Raw genomic sequence first — 16,468 nt, 5'->3', positions numbered from 1 at the left:
CAGAAACTGATGAAAAATACTCATCACAGTAATCCCTCTGACATGTCACAGAACAAAAAGCACAGGTGCAAATTTTAAAACTGATAATGGCTAAATTCAATTTTAGCTGCTTCAGTTTCGGAGAGCTGGCATTTTGCATGTTGGCTCACTGTCACACTGTCACGGCTCCGTGGGACACTTAACTTGAACATATAAATGTTAGTAGTTACACCTGTGTTTTTCCTCCAATGACGAGCGAAAATGTCTAATAAAGACCACTGATTTTAACTGAAATTTAACAGGACTACTGGAACCTTTAAAATCATCATCCTAGGTTTAAAGAGTCACTTTCACTGTTGGAAGTTTCATTTTACTTTAAGTTAAGTGTCTATTCAGGAGAGACTTTTGTCAGGTCTAACTTACTGATGGGAAGTCTAAGACATTTGTCCTCATGCAGGATCATAGTTCTGCCCAGCATCATGCAAGTCGTTTCATTCAAGGTGTTGATGGCTCAACAGGTGCTGATGGGTGAGAATGGGTGGGTCGTTGACTTGGCGTTGTTGGCTCTCGTGTGTTGTGCCGATGTACCCAATGTTCCCAGCGTACAAGTCTGTGTCTTCCTCCCTGCATACACTGCATACACATTGCTCTGCTTGTGTCTGGGTGTTTAGTCGTTATCGTGAACCAGCCTCTGCCTCAGGGTGTTACTGGGCTTGAAGTGAACAGGGATGAGGTGTTTGTTGATGAGTTTTTCCTGATACTCCTGCAATGTAAGGGAGGACAATGTTGTTCCATGTTGTTTGTGTGGCACACACGCCATGCATTTGTGAAATTATTTCTCCGCATTTGGGACCTTCTACCTGTGAGGCGACAGTGTTACCACTTGTTCCACCATGCCACCAGAATTTTTCTGTACACTTCAATGTTGAGGCTCTCTCTGTGCAATCCAAAATGGTCGTCTCCTTGGACATCCTCCCGAGTGAGCTCGATGTTGCTGTCCACTGCATTGATGTGATTCGTGAAAGCTTCCACTTCCTGTGCTCTAATTTTGACCCAGGTGTCATCCACTTACCTAAACCAATCGCTGGGGGGAGATCAGAGCTCTGCTCTCTACTTTGTCCATATGGAGATTGACCACTATAGGACCCCATGGCACAGCCTTGCCTCTGTTTGGAGAAAGCCTGGTTGTACTGGACATAGATGGTTGTCAGGCAGAGGGCACACGTGATCTGGGTAGAGTTTGGTTCTGTTACAGAGAGCGCCGTCCTGTAGCAGTTGTTTCCTTGTAGTCTTCACTGCTTCCAGGGTGGGGATGCATGTGAAGAGTGAGGTGACATCATAAGATACAGCATGTGGTGGCATCAGTCTTCTTCACATTGGAACATTTTACTCTTTCTGTTTTATGTCAAAGCTGATATTGCGCCTGTGGATACCATTGTTTTGTTAATCTATCAACACAGCTTGGATCCCTCCTGAGACAATCAAGATTAATATGAATTGGACTCACGAAAATATTTTTGTCTGTTATCAAAATGGTTTTCATCTCGACAGAGGCAGTACTGCTCTATGTGGAATGTTATTATTGGAAAATGAAAAGATAAAATAACCAGACCATTATGTTAAATATTTAAAATGGTATGTGGACATACAGTGTTTGATGGAAAGAGAACAAAGCTGCTATCAGTGAGCATGAGAGTCCGCACCTGCATGTGTTATTATGTGAATTTTTGTTGCCGATATCATTCAGGGAAAAGACAATTTATTCTCTACTACAGATAATAACACACACATATGCACTCTAATTCTGAATAATGTACTCCTTCATGGATTTCACACAGCACACACCTGTGCCAAGACCTTCTCCTGTAATATCTAATCGATGGAGTTATGAGCTGGGATTAAAATTTAGCAGGACGGCAGACAGGAATGTGTCTAGGACCTCCTTTGTCTCTGAAAATATACAGACAGTGGAGACAGGGTCTTTTATTTGATCAAAAAAAAAACAAGCATATTACTGTGGTTCTGACCGATCTAACATTGTGGTTTCCTTCTATGGAAATTGTATTTTCCTCAGTTTTGTTTCAAATCTCTGGAAGGACTCTGGAGGAAAATATTGCCTGCTGATCTCAAAATTCTTGCTCCCCTGTCTGAGAGGGTTGTGGTTGGCAGAGCTGGCCATTAACAGACCTGATCACAGCCCTGGTTTTCACCATGGGTAAACACTGGAAAGCACCCTCAAACCTGTGGTTTATCCCAACTTGGTTAAAAAAAAGTTGAAGAAAAGCTCTCTCAAAGACTGTTGTCAGACTGTTGTCATTCCTGGGTCATCAGATGTCAATGTCCAATGTAAACATATCTATCTCAATTTTAGATGCTCAAACTCATCAAAGTGATGTAGAATAAAGAGCGAAAAAATCCATGTAGGGAGGAGGTCCGGGTGAGTGGATGGATAAAACACAGGACCTTAACCTAGTAGACCAGGGCTCATTTTCTGTTCGAGACCAAAAGTCAAAGTTTACTTATTTTAACTTATGCTTCTAAGTTAAACTCTGCAACAACGGTATTTCTTTAGTGAAAGAAAAGCAAAGTACTACAATGGAGGTTTTTCTTGGTGGAAAAGGTTTTTGCTCGTCTCTTGACTGGCTTCTGCAAGAGTGTCACCCTCCTGCTACATCATGTAGTTTGTTGATGTGATTGGTTGAAGTTGGCCTACGATAGAGTGATTGATAAATGGTTGATCCAATCATCCGCTGTGTATTTTTTTTTCAAGGGACCTGCCCCTGTCCCAAACAGTTACCGAGGATGGCATCCCAGATGGTTCTGTGCATCAGGTTACTTCAGAGGTGCTGATAGGCACGTTTTTCTACCTTTAGAAAGAGCCCCAGCCTCACCGTTCACCCCTGATTGCAGTCTTTATGCTAAGCTAGGCTAACCTAACCGTCTGTTGGCTGTAGCTTCATTCTTTACTAATAATGACAGCAGTAGAAAGCAGAGTAGTGTATTTCCCAAAATGACGTCTGAAGATAAGGAGAGGAGTTGGTTATCTATAGCTTAGCATAAAGGTGAAGCTAGCCAAGTGGTTTTACGGAGAGTGTTTGAATTTTTTAACTTTGCACTGAGTCAGACAAGCTGCATCAGTCTTTATGCTAAGCTAAGCTACCCACCTGCTGGCTCTAGCTTCACATTTGATACACAGATATGAAAGTGGTAGCAATCTTCTCATGTAACTCTCAGCAAGAAAACGAATAACTGTATTCCCCAAAATGTCAAACTATTGTTTTAGTCCTGACAGACTGTGCAGAAGAAAGTGCCAGTGTACTCTTTCTGTTGTGCTGATGCCCTCCCTTTATTCTTCTTGTCTCTCTTGGCTCGGCTCTCTAATTGTCTCCAGACTCCAGACAAAGTGTTTCTTTTTTTCTCTCGACTCATATCATCAGATGATTTGCTCCCACATGTCACTTATTTCTCTGTGTCTCTGTTCTGTTTTCCTTGAATTTCCTTTCCTCTGCTAGGTTTTTTTTCTCACTAATATTCTTCTATCTTTCTCATTCTTCAGCATTTCCTCTAATCTTCTGTGCTCTGCACCAGATTTTACATTGCAGTCCTTCGCTGTTCAGGAATTTTCCATTTGCGAGGGCATCACCTCATTGTTTGCTCTGCATCAGCGTCCTCAACGCTGCTTCCAACTATTTAAAAATTTGCCTTGGGATTTGATGTTTTGCCAGATGGAAGGAAATTAAATTCAGTCAGTGATTTAACATCCGTGCCAAGTTCTCCGCTTCCAGCTTTCCAGCATCAAAATGCACACAATTGTGGAAGATGTCTGATTTTTTCCTAAAATTGCAGAAGAATCTGTGCTTTACAAAATCTATCTTGCTTTTATGTCCTCCTAGGAGTTTGAATCAGCTGGCCTTGTGCTAAAGTGCAAACAATCCACCAGGAAATGTGATATTTATTGCCTTAGATGTGGTTCCTGTGTAAACCTGCACAGACAAGGAATCTGATCTACTTGGTATTAACTGTTCTGTCAACGCATCCAACAGTTTGGACCACCGAGACAGCGAGAAAGAGAAAGAACAAGAGTAAAAGAGAGAAGAAAAGGATGATTTAGATCTAATTCATCCACTTCTTGTCAAGTTACTGGATGATATATGAGGTGCATTTTGGTCTGTAAACTGTTATGTCAAAACACTGCAAAGGAATTGTTTCCACAACTCTGCAAGGTATGGGGACACTTGTTTACAGTAACTGGGACGCAATCAATGGGGAGACACTTCCTGATGAGCCCCGATAAGACTTAAACACGCAGACAAACACACTGAGGATGGAGGGAACGCATCCTGACAAACCCAGACAGCTCCGTATTTCACATATATTAGATTACACATCAAAAACAAGTTGTTTCCGGCCAACTGTGGCGGTAAACAACATGCTCACCGCTGCATGACAACATCTGTCAATACATCTGCCTGTTAGCTAATAAAGTCAAAGCGAGGGATTCCGAGAGGTTTAGCATATTGTAAACTTTTAATGAGATTAAATGTGGTAAGTAAATTGGAAACACATGCTTCAATAATTAAAGAACTGCAGGTTTAAACAGTGCCATAGTTACTTTCAGGCCCTACTTTTTGCCCTTTTTTAGTACATTTTTAAAAACAGCAAAACAGAGGTAGAAATGCATTATTTGGGTCACATCAACTGGAAAGAACATAGTAATTTTATATACAGGTACATGGTGAGTAAATGTGTCATTATCAAGTGGTTATAATACATCATTTAGAAAATGGACTCCTTATATCACAGACTTTTTAGAGTAACTGTGTTCAGCTCATTTCATAGGCTGCATAAATGTTAATGAGTATGTAAATAGCTTCAGAAAAATAAGATGTGTAAGCAGTCTGTGCCATCAACAGTGGAAGAAAGCGTTTCTGAATGGTTCAAATCAGGTTGAATTTGTAGGGCTCTAAGTCTGGCACTGAAAGTTCACTTCAAGCCACATGAAATTTACCAGATGTACTGCAGTGTCCATTTACTTGGCGGCCGCCTTGCAATTGGTACATGAAGAAGTTCACATCGTTGCATCTGCAGGGAACCAGCATTCCTGATGTGTCCTTGAGCAAGACATAAAACCTCCAGCAGCTCCTCAAAAGGTGCAATGGACCCAGAACTCTGGCCTCTATGGAGGACATGAAAAATTAAATTACACATGCTGCACAATAAATTGTCAAGATGGATTTTCACCGTGAGTTATACCTGCAAACAATGCCAAAAAAGCAAATTGCCCACAGCGTGATGTCGACATGAACAGAAAAAGCCTGTTTCAATCAGTGTGTTTCTGTTTTGGCAAGTGATACATTTTTTTTCAAATATACAAATGTTCAGAATCTGTTCAAAACGACAAGCCGTGTTTCAAGAAAACTTGTCCAAGCAATGCTAAATGGAATAACAAGAAAAACATGTCATATCATTTCTCCTCAGGCTACTCAGATGTGACTCACAGAAAAGGTTGAAAGCACATGCTTGGCTGGTGGAATACAGACTTTGCTTCACTTTTCACAAAGTAACAAAATACCGTATTCTGAGCTATGAAAGTTCTGCCAACTGTGCGATTGATCATTCTCCTCTAATAAGCAGAACGATTTATGGGCTTGATTTCGAAAATTACTTCTGTCTCCATCTCGACCTCCATCACCCATCGTACTGCCAACAAACCAGACTCTGTCCGTGGAAGAAGAAATGTCATGTAATGAGACCTGAGACAAAGCCCTACTTTTAGTAATGAGCCTCTTCTAATTTAATTTCATGATTAGATTTGAGATCATCATGACAGATGACATATGTAGTCAAACAAAGGTCAGGGGATGGTGGTGAGAGAGAGACAACAGCTAGGTGCCTGCTTGATGTTCGAGGAATACCGACACTGGAGGCATGAAATAACTGAGCTGAAGATCCCAGATCAGCGTGGCAATGTACAAAAAGACCACTAATGGGTGCTGGAGGAAGACCCTGCAAAGCACTTTGTCACACACAAAGCTGAAGACACCAAATAAGACTTTGTAGGGCAGCAGACTAAAGGAGACCCTAAACGAACGCTCACTGACGTATCCTCACCTTTTTGTTGATATTGCCAACTTGCAAACACTCTCTTATCTACACGAACATTAGCATTCATTTGGATATAGTTAATGTAATTCCCATGTCCGCTCTCCTTTAAGCACTGTTTTGTCTCTCTTTCTGAAGGAAACATTTGTTCGTTTTGTCTGACACACTGTCTCCTGCAAGCAACCTCAATGAATGTCAAGGCTGTGCTGCTTTTGACGTGAGGTCATTTGGGTTTCATGATAGTATCATGACTTAATAGCATATGAAGTTGACGCTTTCCAGAAAAAATCCAACCCTGCATAATGCTACACAATTAGATCTCATCTATCTCTGATGTTCGCTACATTCCAGCTGTTATTTTATGATGAAGTGTTGTAATATACTTCACCTCTCCATGGCCTATGTTTCCCAGAACGTTCTAAATATCATATAGATTAGAGGAGCACCTGCAATACCCTGCAAGTTGTATAACCGCTGCATTTCTGCTATATACTATTTAGGTTATACTGAAGTACAGTTGTGAGTTTTCTCTAATGACTGTAAAACCCTAAATCTGCAGAATGATACAACTGAACATACACTATGCAAAAACTTCCACCTCCCTCTGCTGCCTCTGCTAAGCCCCCAGGTCCCTCACACTGTGGCTTCTCAAAGACGCCCCTTCAGTGCTTTGCAGCCCCAAGGCAGAGCGCCCCAGGCTTCAGAAGCAGCTGCAACACCATTTGGCAGCAGGGTGAGAGACTGGTACGCCACACACACCAGCCCGGTCTCATGCCAAAACCTGCACCAGACCCACCGTTCCACTGGAGGATAGCGTGCCAGTGTGAGAGATGATCGGTGTTCGGCCAAAATCTCCCATCATGGGCGAGATTTTCTAAAGCCTGACAAAAACCACAGAAGTCTATTTTTCCCTCTGACCACAATATGCTAAAAGATTTTTACGGAATTTTTGCCCAATGACGCCAAAAAATAAACTGCTTCCCATAGCTTTAACCCCAACAGCAAGGTGCTACATGTTTAACAGCACCTGGCATCCTGGCTCTGTGATGTTCTCAGAGGCTAGTGATGATGTAGACAGGAAACAGGCCAGCCTACAGTCATGAGCTCCAATACTTAATTTTTTTATTGTTATTTGTTGTCCAAAGCTGAGATTGTGCTAATACACTGTAAACATCTAATTAAGGAAAATTTCTGAAGTTTCTTCTCTTAGCCTGTTTTTGCTTCAGTGTCACATCGTAAATCTTTTCTGTGTTTTCTTTTTCTCCACCTAAAAATGTTGACTGTGTTTTTATTCACATGCGCATCTTGTATAAGTGTAGTTTGAACACGGTTCACAGAATGGCGGTGGTACATAACTGACACCAGTATGCCTTTCCCCTCACCACAAATAGCTGTGAAAATATGTTTTTTTTGTTTGTTTTTTTTGCTTGTTTATTTGTTTGTTTTTTTGCATAAGTGGTGAAAAGTACAAATATAAACGTGCTCACAATTGATTTTCAGCATCTGTTGAGTATCATTATGACAGAGATGCAGTATGTTATATGTCTTCTCGGACAGCAGCAGAAACCAACTTATTAGCAAAATCTAACCCCATTTTCTTGTGTTTGACTTACAATGTGGGTGATTCTGCAGAAGTGACAACACATGCTCCCAGACAGCAGAGGTGGGAAACCGTGTATTGTCTTTGGACATGTTTCACTGCCTCGTTAGAATACACTCCTGCAAGAAAACCATATTGTGTAGCTGTTGCACCATGAGCTCAAGTCCAGTGGTGTTTATTTTGGATTGAAATGAAAAGATAAAGAGACACTGGATGCGGAGAAGCAACCGCAGCTGTCTTATAATTCAAACAATTTAAAATTGTCCTGTGTAACAGCAGATGTAGCAGAGGGACGGTCTGAGGTGGTTCATTGGCCAGATCTGACTGAGACTTTGACAGCTGGTTTGGTGGAGACCTCTCTGGAGTATGAGACTGACAAGTGGTTTGCATTGACTAAGCTCCTCAGTAACCACTCTGGCTAAATTACCCTGTGGAAATCATTTTTACTTACTTTTTCCCAATAAAAAAGTGATGGAAAAAGGATGCTGTTGAGTACATGAAGGAAACCCGGCAGCTTTCGAAACAATCACACCTCTTTTTATGGAAGATTCGTGCTGAAAGGAGGATGCCAAGAAGTTAAGCTAAGAGCCTGTGCAACAATTCCTGATGTGTCTTGGCAAACCTGCAACCAGCATAACAGAAGGCTGTGGTGACAACAGGACCAGTGAGAGGAGATAAGCTGTCCACTCATTATGTCCTCATGGACTGCTTCATGGTCAGAGGATGTAAAGAGGCCTGACTGTCCTCCATCAAAACCAAACGAGTTGCAGCAGTTTGCCTCACGCCCCGTTTCACATGTATATTTTTACCACTCTCAGCCATGAATTAAATATAAAAACAAAAATCAAAAACAGATAAAATTAAACAGTATGGTTTTTAGTGTAATTGGTCAATGCATAAAATTATGGTGGAGAGGGGGCAAGAGATGCATTTTTGCATGTTTTTCATTAAAAAAGAAAAGAAATTCAATTCAGTTTACTTTGTTTCAAAGGGATAAATTCCATACTACTTGGCAAAGAGTGTGCAGACGTAAAAATAAACACTACAAAAAGAGAAATACATCAAATATCACAACAATCTATGCTGTTTATGTTTTAGGAGTCTGTAAAGCAGCTTGTTCCCTTGAAGACCTGTCGAGTTGATTACAGAAAACGTTGCCATAATAAAAACTAATGTCTTCAATTAAGCCGTGAAGGAAAATGATCAAATGTTGTAAGCTTATGTGGAATTGGTAATAAATAGAAATTAATATATAATATGAAGAAAGACTCACAATCCCAGTTAATGACAGGTCATTTGTTTAATGTGGCCATGAAATGTTGATAGTGAAGTGGCCTCTTTCATCTGAACTCACTCGGCTCGGCCTTTCAGGGTGAGAGGAGTGTCTCCTGTGCTATAGCGTGCAAGTTATGAGGATTAGACAAAGGAAACCTCTGGAAAAGCTGGGAGAGTTTGGTCAAGGCAGCAGCGGGAAGCCGGTTTTTATGAGTAGGCCAATGCTTAACTTCATGTGGTCTGCTGGCTTGTAACTTTTCAGGATTTCTTTCTTTTTTTTTTTTCTTTTTTTTTTTGCCTTTTCAATGAAGCATAGAAGCAGTTTCCTCAGAGCACTTACCGTTCTTCTCCCGACACTGATCAAACCCCTAAAAACTAATCTCTGTTCATCAGAATTACATATTTAGATTTTTTTTTGCAGGAAGAAATCCCTTCATGCCTTTGATATAACTCCACACTTTTGCCTCCATTAAATATGAATATGGGAATAGTCTCCAGCTCTATCTCCAATCGTACCTGCTCACCTTCGTCTCTGCTCGATGCTCGTGTTTGATCCAAAGAAGAAGAGCAAATTGTGCAAGATCGCCTCCAAGTCAGCAGTGATATTCTTGCAGATCTGCCAGTTTGAAACTCAGGTTGCTGCTGGTTCCTGGAAGAAACTTCATGAGGGAGTCACCAGAAAGCTGCTGGACTTCAGCTCAGACAGCAGATGATCTGTTTTATCTTCACATAAGAAGCTTTGAAAGCCTTTTAATGGGCACATAGTGACATTATGAGAGCTGTGCATTCCCTCTGCTTATCATTCCTTGTGGTGCGGCATTTATGACATGTTCAGCAGTAATTCGGCAGCATGTTTCAGTGAATGAGGAAAATGAGCCTAAAGCATGCACCCATGGTCTTCTATCAATATTCTGCAATGTTCAATAAAGGTTAAATGACCCCTGATCCCTGAAATTAGCTATTGGAGAAGATGACCTTTCAAAATCAGGATTTTTTCCCCGGGGCTTTTATAACCGCAGTCTCAACAGTGACATTTTACTTTCTCCAAAGAAGAACTTATAGCCTCCTCTGATCCCTCTGTGTTCCTCTGACCTGAAGCTATTTGACTCCCACTCCACAGCTTGCCTCCCTTTTGCTGTCGCGCTGCAAATCTGCAGCGAAGTGCTCTGAAGGCTGAAAAACATTTTCCTCAAACTGCCACTGATTGACAGGTTCACAGATGAACCTAAAGGTACTCCTCAGTGGACTGATGAAGAAAGATTTGTATGATTGAAGTTCTAAGAACGCAAAGGTACGTCCACACAAAGCAATCATTGGATAAGGAGAAAGAACGCCAAAGAAAAATACTTGACAAAGTTAGACTGGCATGAAATGTAATGCAGAAATAATGAGAATGTTTTCAAGTACAATGTTCAGAGACCTGTTTTGCACACTTGTCAAATTGTTTTTACTCAGTTTTCTTCCCCAGACAGATGCGAAGATAAGCCAAACAGTTAGCTTAGAGAAGAAGACAGGAGACCACAAAAACAGATTTGGCCTTTGTACTTTCACACAGTGAGAGATAAAGAAGCAAATCTATATTTTTCTGAGCATTTTAAGACAATAGTAACACATTTTTCAGAATGTGCATCACACTGAGCTTCAGTACTGAATGTATTATTTGCTCTGACTCAAAAAAAAGAGAAAAAAGTAGCATTTAAAATTCAGCCTGATGTGGATTCATGTGTTTACTTATTCAGTCAATGAGAAAGCGTATCTTTGCGCAAACCCGGCCATATGTGTACAATTCACAAATGATTGTTGGGTGGTTCACAATAATAAAGATGGCATGGCACAGATTTGTAAAATGTATTCTGTAGTCTAAGCTCTAATTACATAAAATGCACATGAACATCTGCATTGTGCCTAAAAATAAACTGCAGAAATCCACAACAATTTGTGCATTCACCAGTGATTTATGTACAATACATCAGCACAACATCTTCTGCTTATTTTGATTGCATTAGACCATGTTGAAAAACCTCTTCAACACGGAGGCCATGTAAGCAAGTAATCAGAAACACACGGCAGAACATGCAGTTGTAAATGTGAAACATTTTTAATTGCATGATCACCATAGTCCACTTTGAAGACTCTTCAGCGCAGAAGCGATGTGTTTGCCTGCCTCTAAACAGTTAATCAGAAACACATGGCAGAACATACAGTAGCAAGCGTGAAAAACGATGATGAAGGATTTATTTTTGGAGAACAGAACAGCAATTTAATCATAAAAACATTCTTTTTCATAGTTTGATTACTGCATAGAAAACTAAGGCACTAATACAACAGTCCACCAGTCTGTTCTTCAGTCTGCTCTCACTAATAAAATGGAAAACGAAGGGGACAAAATAACAGAACACCTAATAACATAACACCTGCAGAAGAGTTCAACAGCACCAAACACTAAGGCCTCCAAAATGATCCTTAAGTTGAATCAACACCTCTCTAAAATAGTTTCAGCGAAACACAACTTAAAAGCCTGCATGAAGAGAAGATTTATCATAGCACTCTTACATATTCAATAATAATGTAACATTCTCAAATGGTCATTCTAAATAAAATGACCTTTTAATTTTCTGATCTGATACTAAAATTCCAGTAAAACTGCCCTTGTATGAATTGAATGAATGACCTTTACCTATAAATTAGTATTTCTCCACTTATGGTGTAACAGGATATATTTTTTTAAATAAAAATATTCGTGTAAAAGTATGCAGCTTTTGCTTGAGTAAAATAGCTAAATACTTCCTCCATCGCAGTGCAATAATTGTCTTTGGTCTTTGTTTTAATAAGTCCTACTCAATCTCATTCTTAATGCACAGGCTGGTGTCACCACCTGCAGCCGCAGCAGCGAGATTAAACTCTTTTGAGACCAGAAACTGCTGATAAAAACACACCCAGACAGCAGGCAGAGTGGAACCTGAGAAAATGTATGTCTCTAGGACCAGAGGAGCAGAGGGAGGGAGGGAGGGAGGGAGAGAGAGAGAGAGAGAGAGAGAGAGAGAGAGAGAGACTGTCGTCACTGGGAGCTGCAGCAGCATCAGCATCACCGGAATGAGTAACAGTGCGCAACTTACAGAAACAAGCTCACTGTCCGGAGGAAAGCGCGTGTCTTGCAACCGTGTGCCTCACGAGCCTGCGTATGACCGTCTGTTGAACGTATCCATGAGGACGTAAATCTGCCAAAAACTACACGAACTGTCTGTGGATCTGCCGAAAGAAAGGAAGCCATGGATTATATAAAAAAACACAATATGTATCTCTCCATCGTCATTTTGATGGGTAAGTACAGAAATTCACTTTTACCTCAATTATTGTTTTGCTAAAACGTTTAACCACACTAAAACTTTTCCCTCCTGGGTCGTTTTTTAACTTTTTCTTCTTAAAATGATTGAGTAAATCAATTTGCCCACAACAGACAGGTTTTCATCCAAGTGTAGCGCAAATTTATGGCGAATTTATGCGTGTTTCTGTCCGTTACACAGTAAGATTTGGGTCAGCGAGATGAGCAGTAGGTGGCGCTAATTCTCCAGACGGGCGCCATTAAACAATTGCAGAAGAAGAGAGGGAACGCAGGGGACGAGCTAAAAAAAAGAGCTAGTCAAACCGCAAATGGCGGGGGAAATGTGGAAAATATGATAGAAATATGGTATTAGTGTGTGTTTTATGTATTAATGTGAGGAAAATTACAGCACCCTAATCGCTTCACACAAATGATGATATTTTAGTCTGCCGCCATTTTTCGTCTTTCAGGTTAAAGTCACGTGCTTCACGTAGCGTACGTCAATTCGTCAAGTGTCTTTCTATTGTTTTTTTCTTTTATAAATACACCAACTGTTCCACCTCAGTCAAGCTTAAAAACTTTACACTGCTCATTTAAGGATTTCTTTTTCGAAATTACGTATTTAATAATTATTTAATTAATTAATTAGCTACTGCTGCTCTATTATATTTTGTTATTGCTTCAGTTAAAAGATTGATATGTAGTCCAGTATTTAGACTGAGCCTGTTGCAGTATGATTTCATCTCTCTGAGTGCCTGTGAATATACTCCACCTCTCTCCCTCTCTTGTAAGGTGTTTTCAAGCCACCTTGAAAAAATGGCTTCAGTCGGTTTGTCATATTCTCTTGAGGCACACTTAAGGAAATTTGAATTACATTCATTTACACTGCAGTACGCCAAGACTTGGCAAGATGTGGGCTCTCCAACGAAAGAGTTAGTGGTTTTGCAATTATGCAATATTGCATAGTGTTAGTTTTAGTGCTTTTATAAGTAAGTAAATAATGAAAGAGACTACAAAATTTCTCCGTAAAAGTTGAAAAACCGTGTAGCACGTCGATGGTCAGATGCAGTTTTCTGAACTGTTTTCTGTTAAGCTGGTAGCGGAACTGAAAGATATAGAAACAAACATCTTAACAGTTATCAGCAGAGTAAAATGGTATCCATTGTCCGCTTATGTTCACTTTGAAATCCCCAATCAGCTTTTGATGATGATTTCTTCTTTTTGTACGAAATCCAAATTACATGGTAAGTGAAAGAAAAGTATTATGTGTGTTTCTTGCGTATCAGATCTGACCAGGCTGACTAGCAGAGGCATGTCATGTGGGCATAGAAATTATGATGAGCTCACTTGGATCCAGCAGAGCTGTCTTGCTGGCATCACTGTGCTTTAAATCGTCCGTTGGAAAACATTAGGTTATCTTTTACACATTAGGACCAGATTCAGATCACCTTGGACCAATTTTTCATGCCAGTGCTTGTTTTTGAGAAATCGTCTGATTAATGCACGTGTAGTTAATTTTGCCTCACACAGATTTCTCCCCTCCAATGTGGCACTGCATGCTTTACACTCATGGTCTTGTGTGCTGAATATTTGCATGTACCATACTTTATGTGTTCATCCCATCAGGGGCTTCATGCCAAATGTTTTCCCAGTGAAATACCACTGAATACCGTATTTCACATATCCTCAGCAACACCTCTTTGTCTTCTACAAAAAGGGAGACACACAGGAGGAGCAAGTCTCTTGGCTTGTCTCCTCTTTGGCTCTAGCAGCAACAAAGAGTGGACCAGGGTACAGTAAGTGGCTCTTGCTGCAGTCAGTCCCAGAGACAGGAGAAAACCCAGGCTGAGCTTTGCCAAAACTCACAGTATTATGTCAGACCCCCCCTCCCTCTCTTATCCTGAATCGTATCCAGCATGCAGCCTACTTGAGCAGCAAGTAAGAGACAGTTCTGTCATACCAGCATGGAGAGGCATTACGTCAGCCTGTGTTCTTGAAATTACTTAAATATGCTACAAATACACAGCAGCAAATATGTTTTATAGCAAGGGAAATGTTATGCAGCCCAAATTGAGTTTCTTTGTATGTTCACAGCAAACCTTTCTGCAGAATGTGGACTGTGTATCCAGCAACTAAAGCATGATTAAAATCTATGGTTATGTTTTGGCAATCACAGCACTTGATTAAGGTTGGGGAAAGATTGTGGTCTAGATTAAACACTGAAAAAGCCGACTGTCGCTACAAACACTAGACACCCCATGTTTACTCTATCAGTTTTAACCCCAAACCACAATCTTTTCCTAACCTCCCACCTCACTGTGATTTGCTGGCAGAACAAAACATTTCTTGTTTTTATTATTTTATGATGAAATTGTAGTGGCTCAACTAACATCACTCCATTGTCCTACCGGCCTGTGCTTGCCCTCTCTCAGTACTCTTTGCATAGGGAAAAAATATAGAAATGCAGTGCAAAGCTATCACTATTATTCTGGCCTTTTGTATACCTCAGCCTGATGTACAGTAGAAACCCAAGAGGTATTAACTTTGCTGTTTCAGACTCTGCTAACTGTTAACAGCTCTGCCAAATGCCACGTAGCATCTTTCAAAAGGGCACGCGATGAAAATCCAAAGATGCTATTAGTGTTTAAGAGAAAGTGCTTCTTTTTACACTGAGTCACGCCATCATTTCTACCAATTACAAGGAAACCTCTGCCAAGTTCCCCAAAAAAGGGAAGAAGGCTTTAGTTGTCTTAAAAGAATTTAAAATATGCAAAGAGATTAGAGGGGTACAAAAACTCCAATTCCACCCCCCTAATCTCAGTTTGCTGCTGTTTCCTGTCTTCAATAACAAAGAACAGATGAATATACATCCTTAGATTTCAGTTTAGGTTCTGGTTTTGATTTGACTTTAGCTTTTATTGTTGCTGAAGATATTGGCTGACTGAAACAGAGACTTACATGAACTGATTTGGGGTTACTTCAGTGAATATTACTAATTCATGCTGGAACCAGCAAGGCTCTCTCTTAATGACTGTGGAGGTGTGACTGCAATGAAAATGTGCACTTCAGAAGTAAATATCTCTCTGGATCAGGTAATAACTGAAGATGGTTTTGTTTTAAATGTTGATTGAACAGCAGTGACTCTCAAACAGCATCAACAGTGTGAGCGCTTGTCCGTGCGTGCCTGCATGCGCATGATGCTTTAATGATTCATCTCAAACTAATCGTGTTTATTTTGCGCCTCTTAGTCCCCATGTGTCTCTATGAATGTTGAAAATCAATCAATCTGATTTGCACTTAATTAGGAGTGCTTGAATCTCATTAGTGCAGGCAGCGCACACTATGAATCACACATGCACACACACACGCATAAGTTATGTTTAAGCCAGTGTAGACTTTGCTTCATGTTTTGATATTTTTCTTGATAAACACAAACTCAGCTCCAGCATTTACATGTTGCTTAATGTCATTTAAGTCAGATTAATTCTGTTGGATGAATTTAGGCCGTAAATTTATCCTGAGATCAAGCCAAACGTGAAAGCTTGACTGTACCTTGACCCAAGAGGAGCTGGGTTAAGACTGTTTGTTGTAAACTGTTTGGTCCAAGATGGAAATTAGGCGCTTATTCGGTGAACTATCTCAGGAGTCAGATGTCTTGCTGGTCTGTTGAACATGATCACTAAGTTCAGCCTTTCTTTAGAGGTGCAAACATAATCACCTCTGCATCTGTGTATTTTTCTTTTCCTTGCAAAATGTCTCATTTCCTCAGGCTGCCTCCTTTCTGAATTTCTCTGGCCGACTTTCAGGACAGACTTAATTTTTTTCTTTGATCTGCTTGTATTTATTGTTTCCCACCTTCTGAACCGGTCTGTAAATGATGGAGACAGTGTTTCCTCGTAGTAAAGTTGCCGGATCAGGACGCCTGTTGCTCAGGTGTAGTTACGGTGTAATGATGTTGGCAGAGAGAGAGGCAGCACATCAAAGCTGTGCCTGAGGGGCGTCACTCTGCTGGCTGGATAACAGACAGATGAACAGCCAGCTGTGCATCGCTCACATTCAAGGGCAAAGCCAGTCAGATGTTCTTGTTTTACTCTTGTCATCTAAAAGAGAAAGAAAGAGGGACGGATAAAAATAGGAAAGGGAGACACAAGGAGCAACATTTAGAGATGAAGGATTATATCAAGCTTTTC

The 16,468-nt window shown here is 40.5% G+C and overlaps 1 protein-coding gene across 1 annotated transcript in view; it reads left to right on the top strand.

Moving 5' to 3' along the window:
* The first annotated feature begins 12,106 nt into the window (after positions 1-12,106).
* ltk (leukocyte receptor tyrosine kinase) overlaps positions 12,107-16,468 on the top strand; it is a 57,361-nt gene continuing 52,999 nt past the window's right edge. The window contains exon 1 of the mRNA XM_070979649.1: positions 12,107-12,277. Within this exon, the coding sequence (XP_070835750.1) occupies positions 12,226-12,277 (52 nt within the window). The 5' untranslated portion in view covers positions 12,107-12,225. The remainder of the gene's footprint in view (positions 12,278-16,468) is intronic.

This window comes from Chaetodon trifascialis, chromosome 14, assembly GCF_039877785.1.
Source record: "Chaetodon trifascialis isolate fChaTrf1 chromosome 14, fChaTrf1.hap1, whole genome shotgun sequence".
Taxonomy (NCBI): domain Eukaryota; kingdom Metazoa; phylum Chordata; class Actinopteri; order Chaetodontiformes; family Chaetodontidae; genus Chaetodon; species Chaetodon trifascialis.
This window is presented reverse-complemented; position numbering and strand designations above follow the sequence as displayed.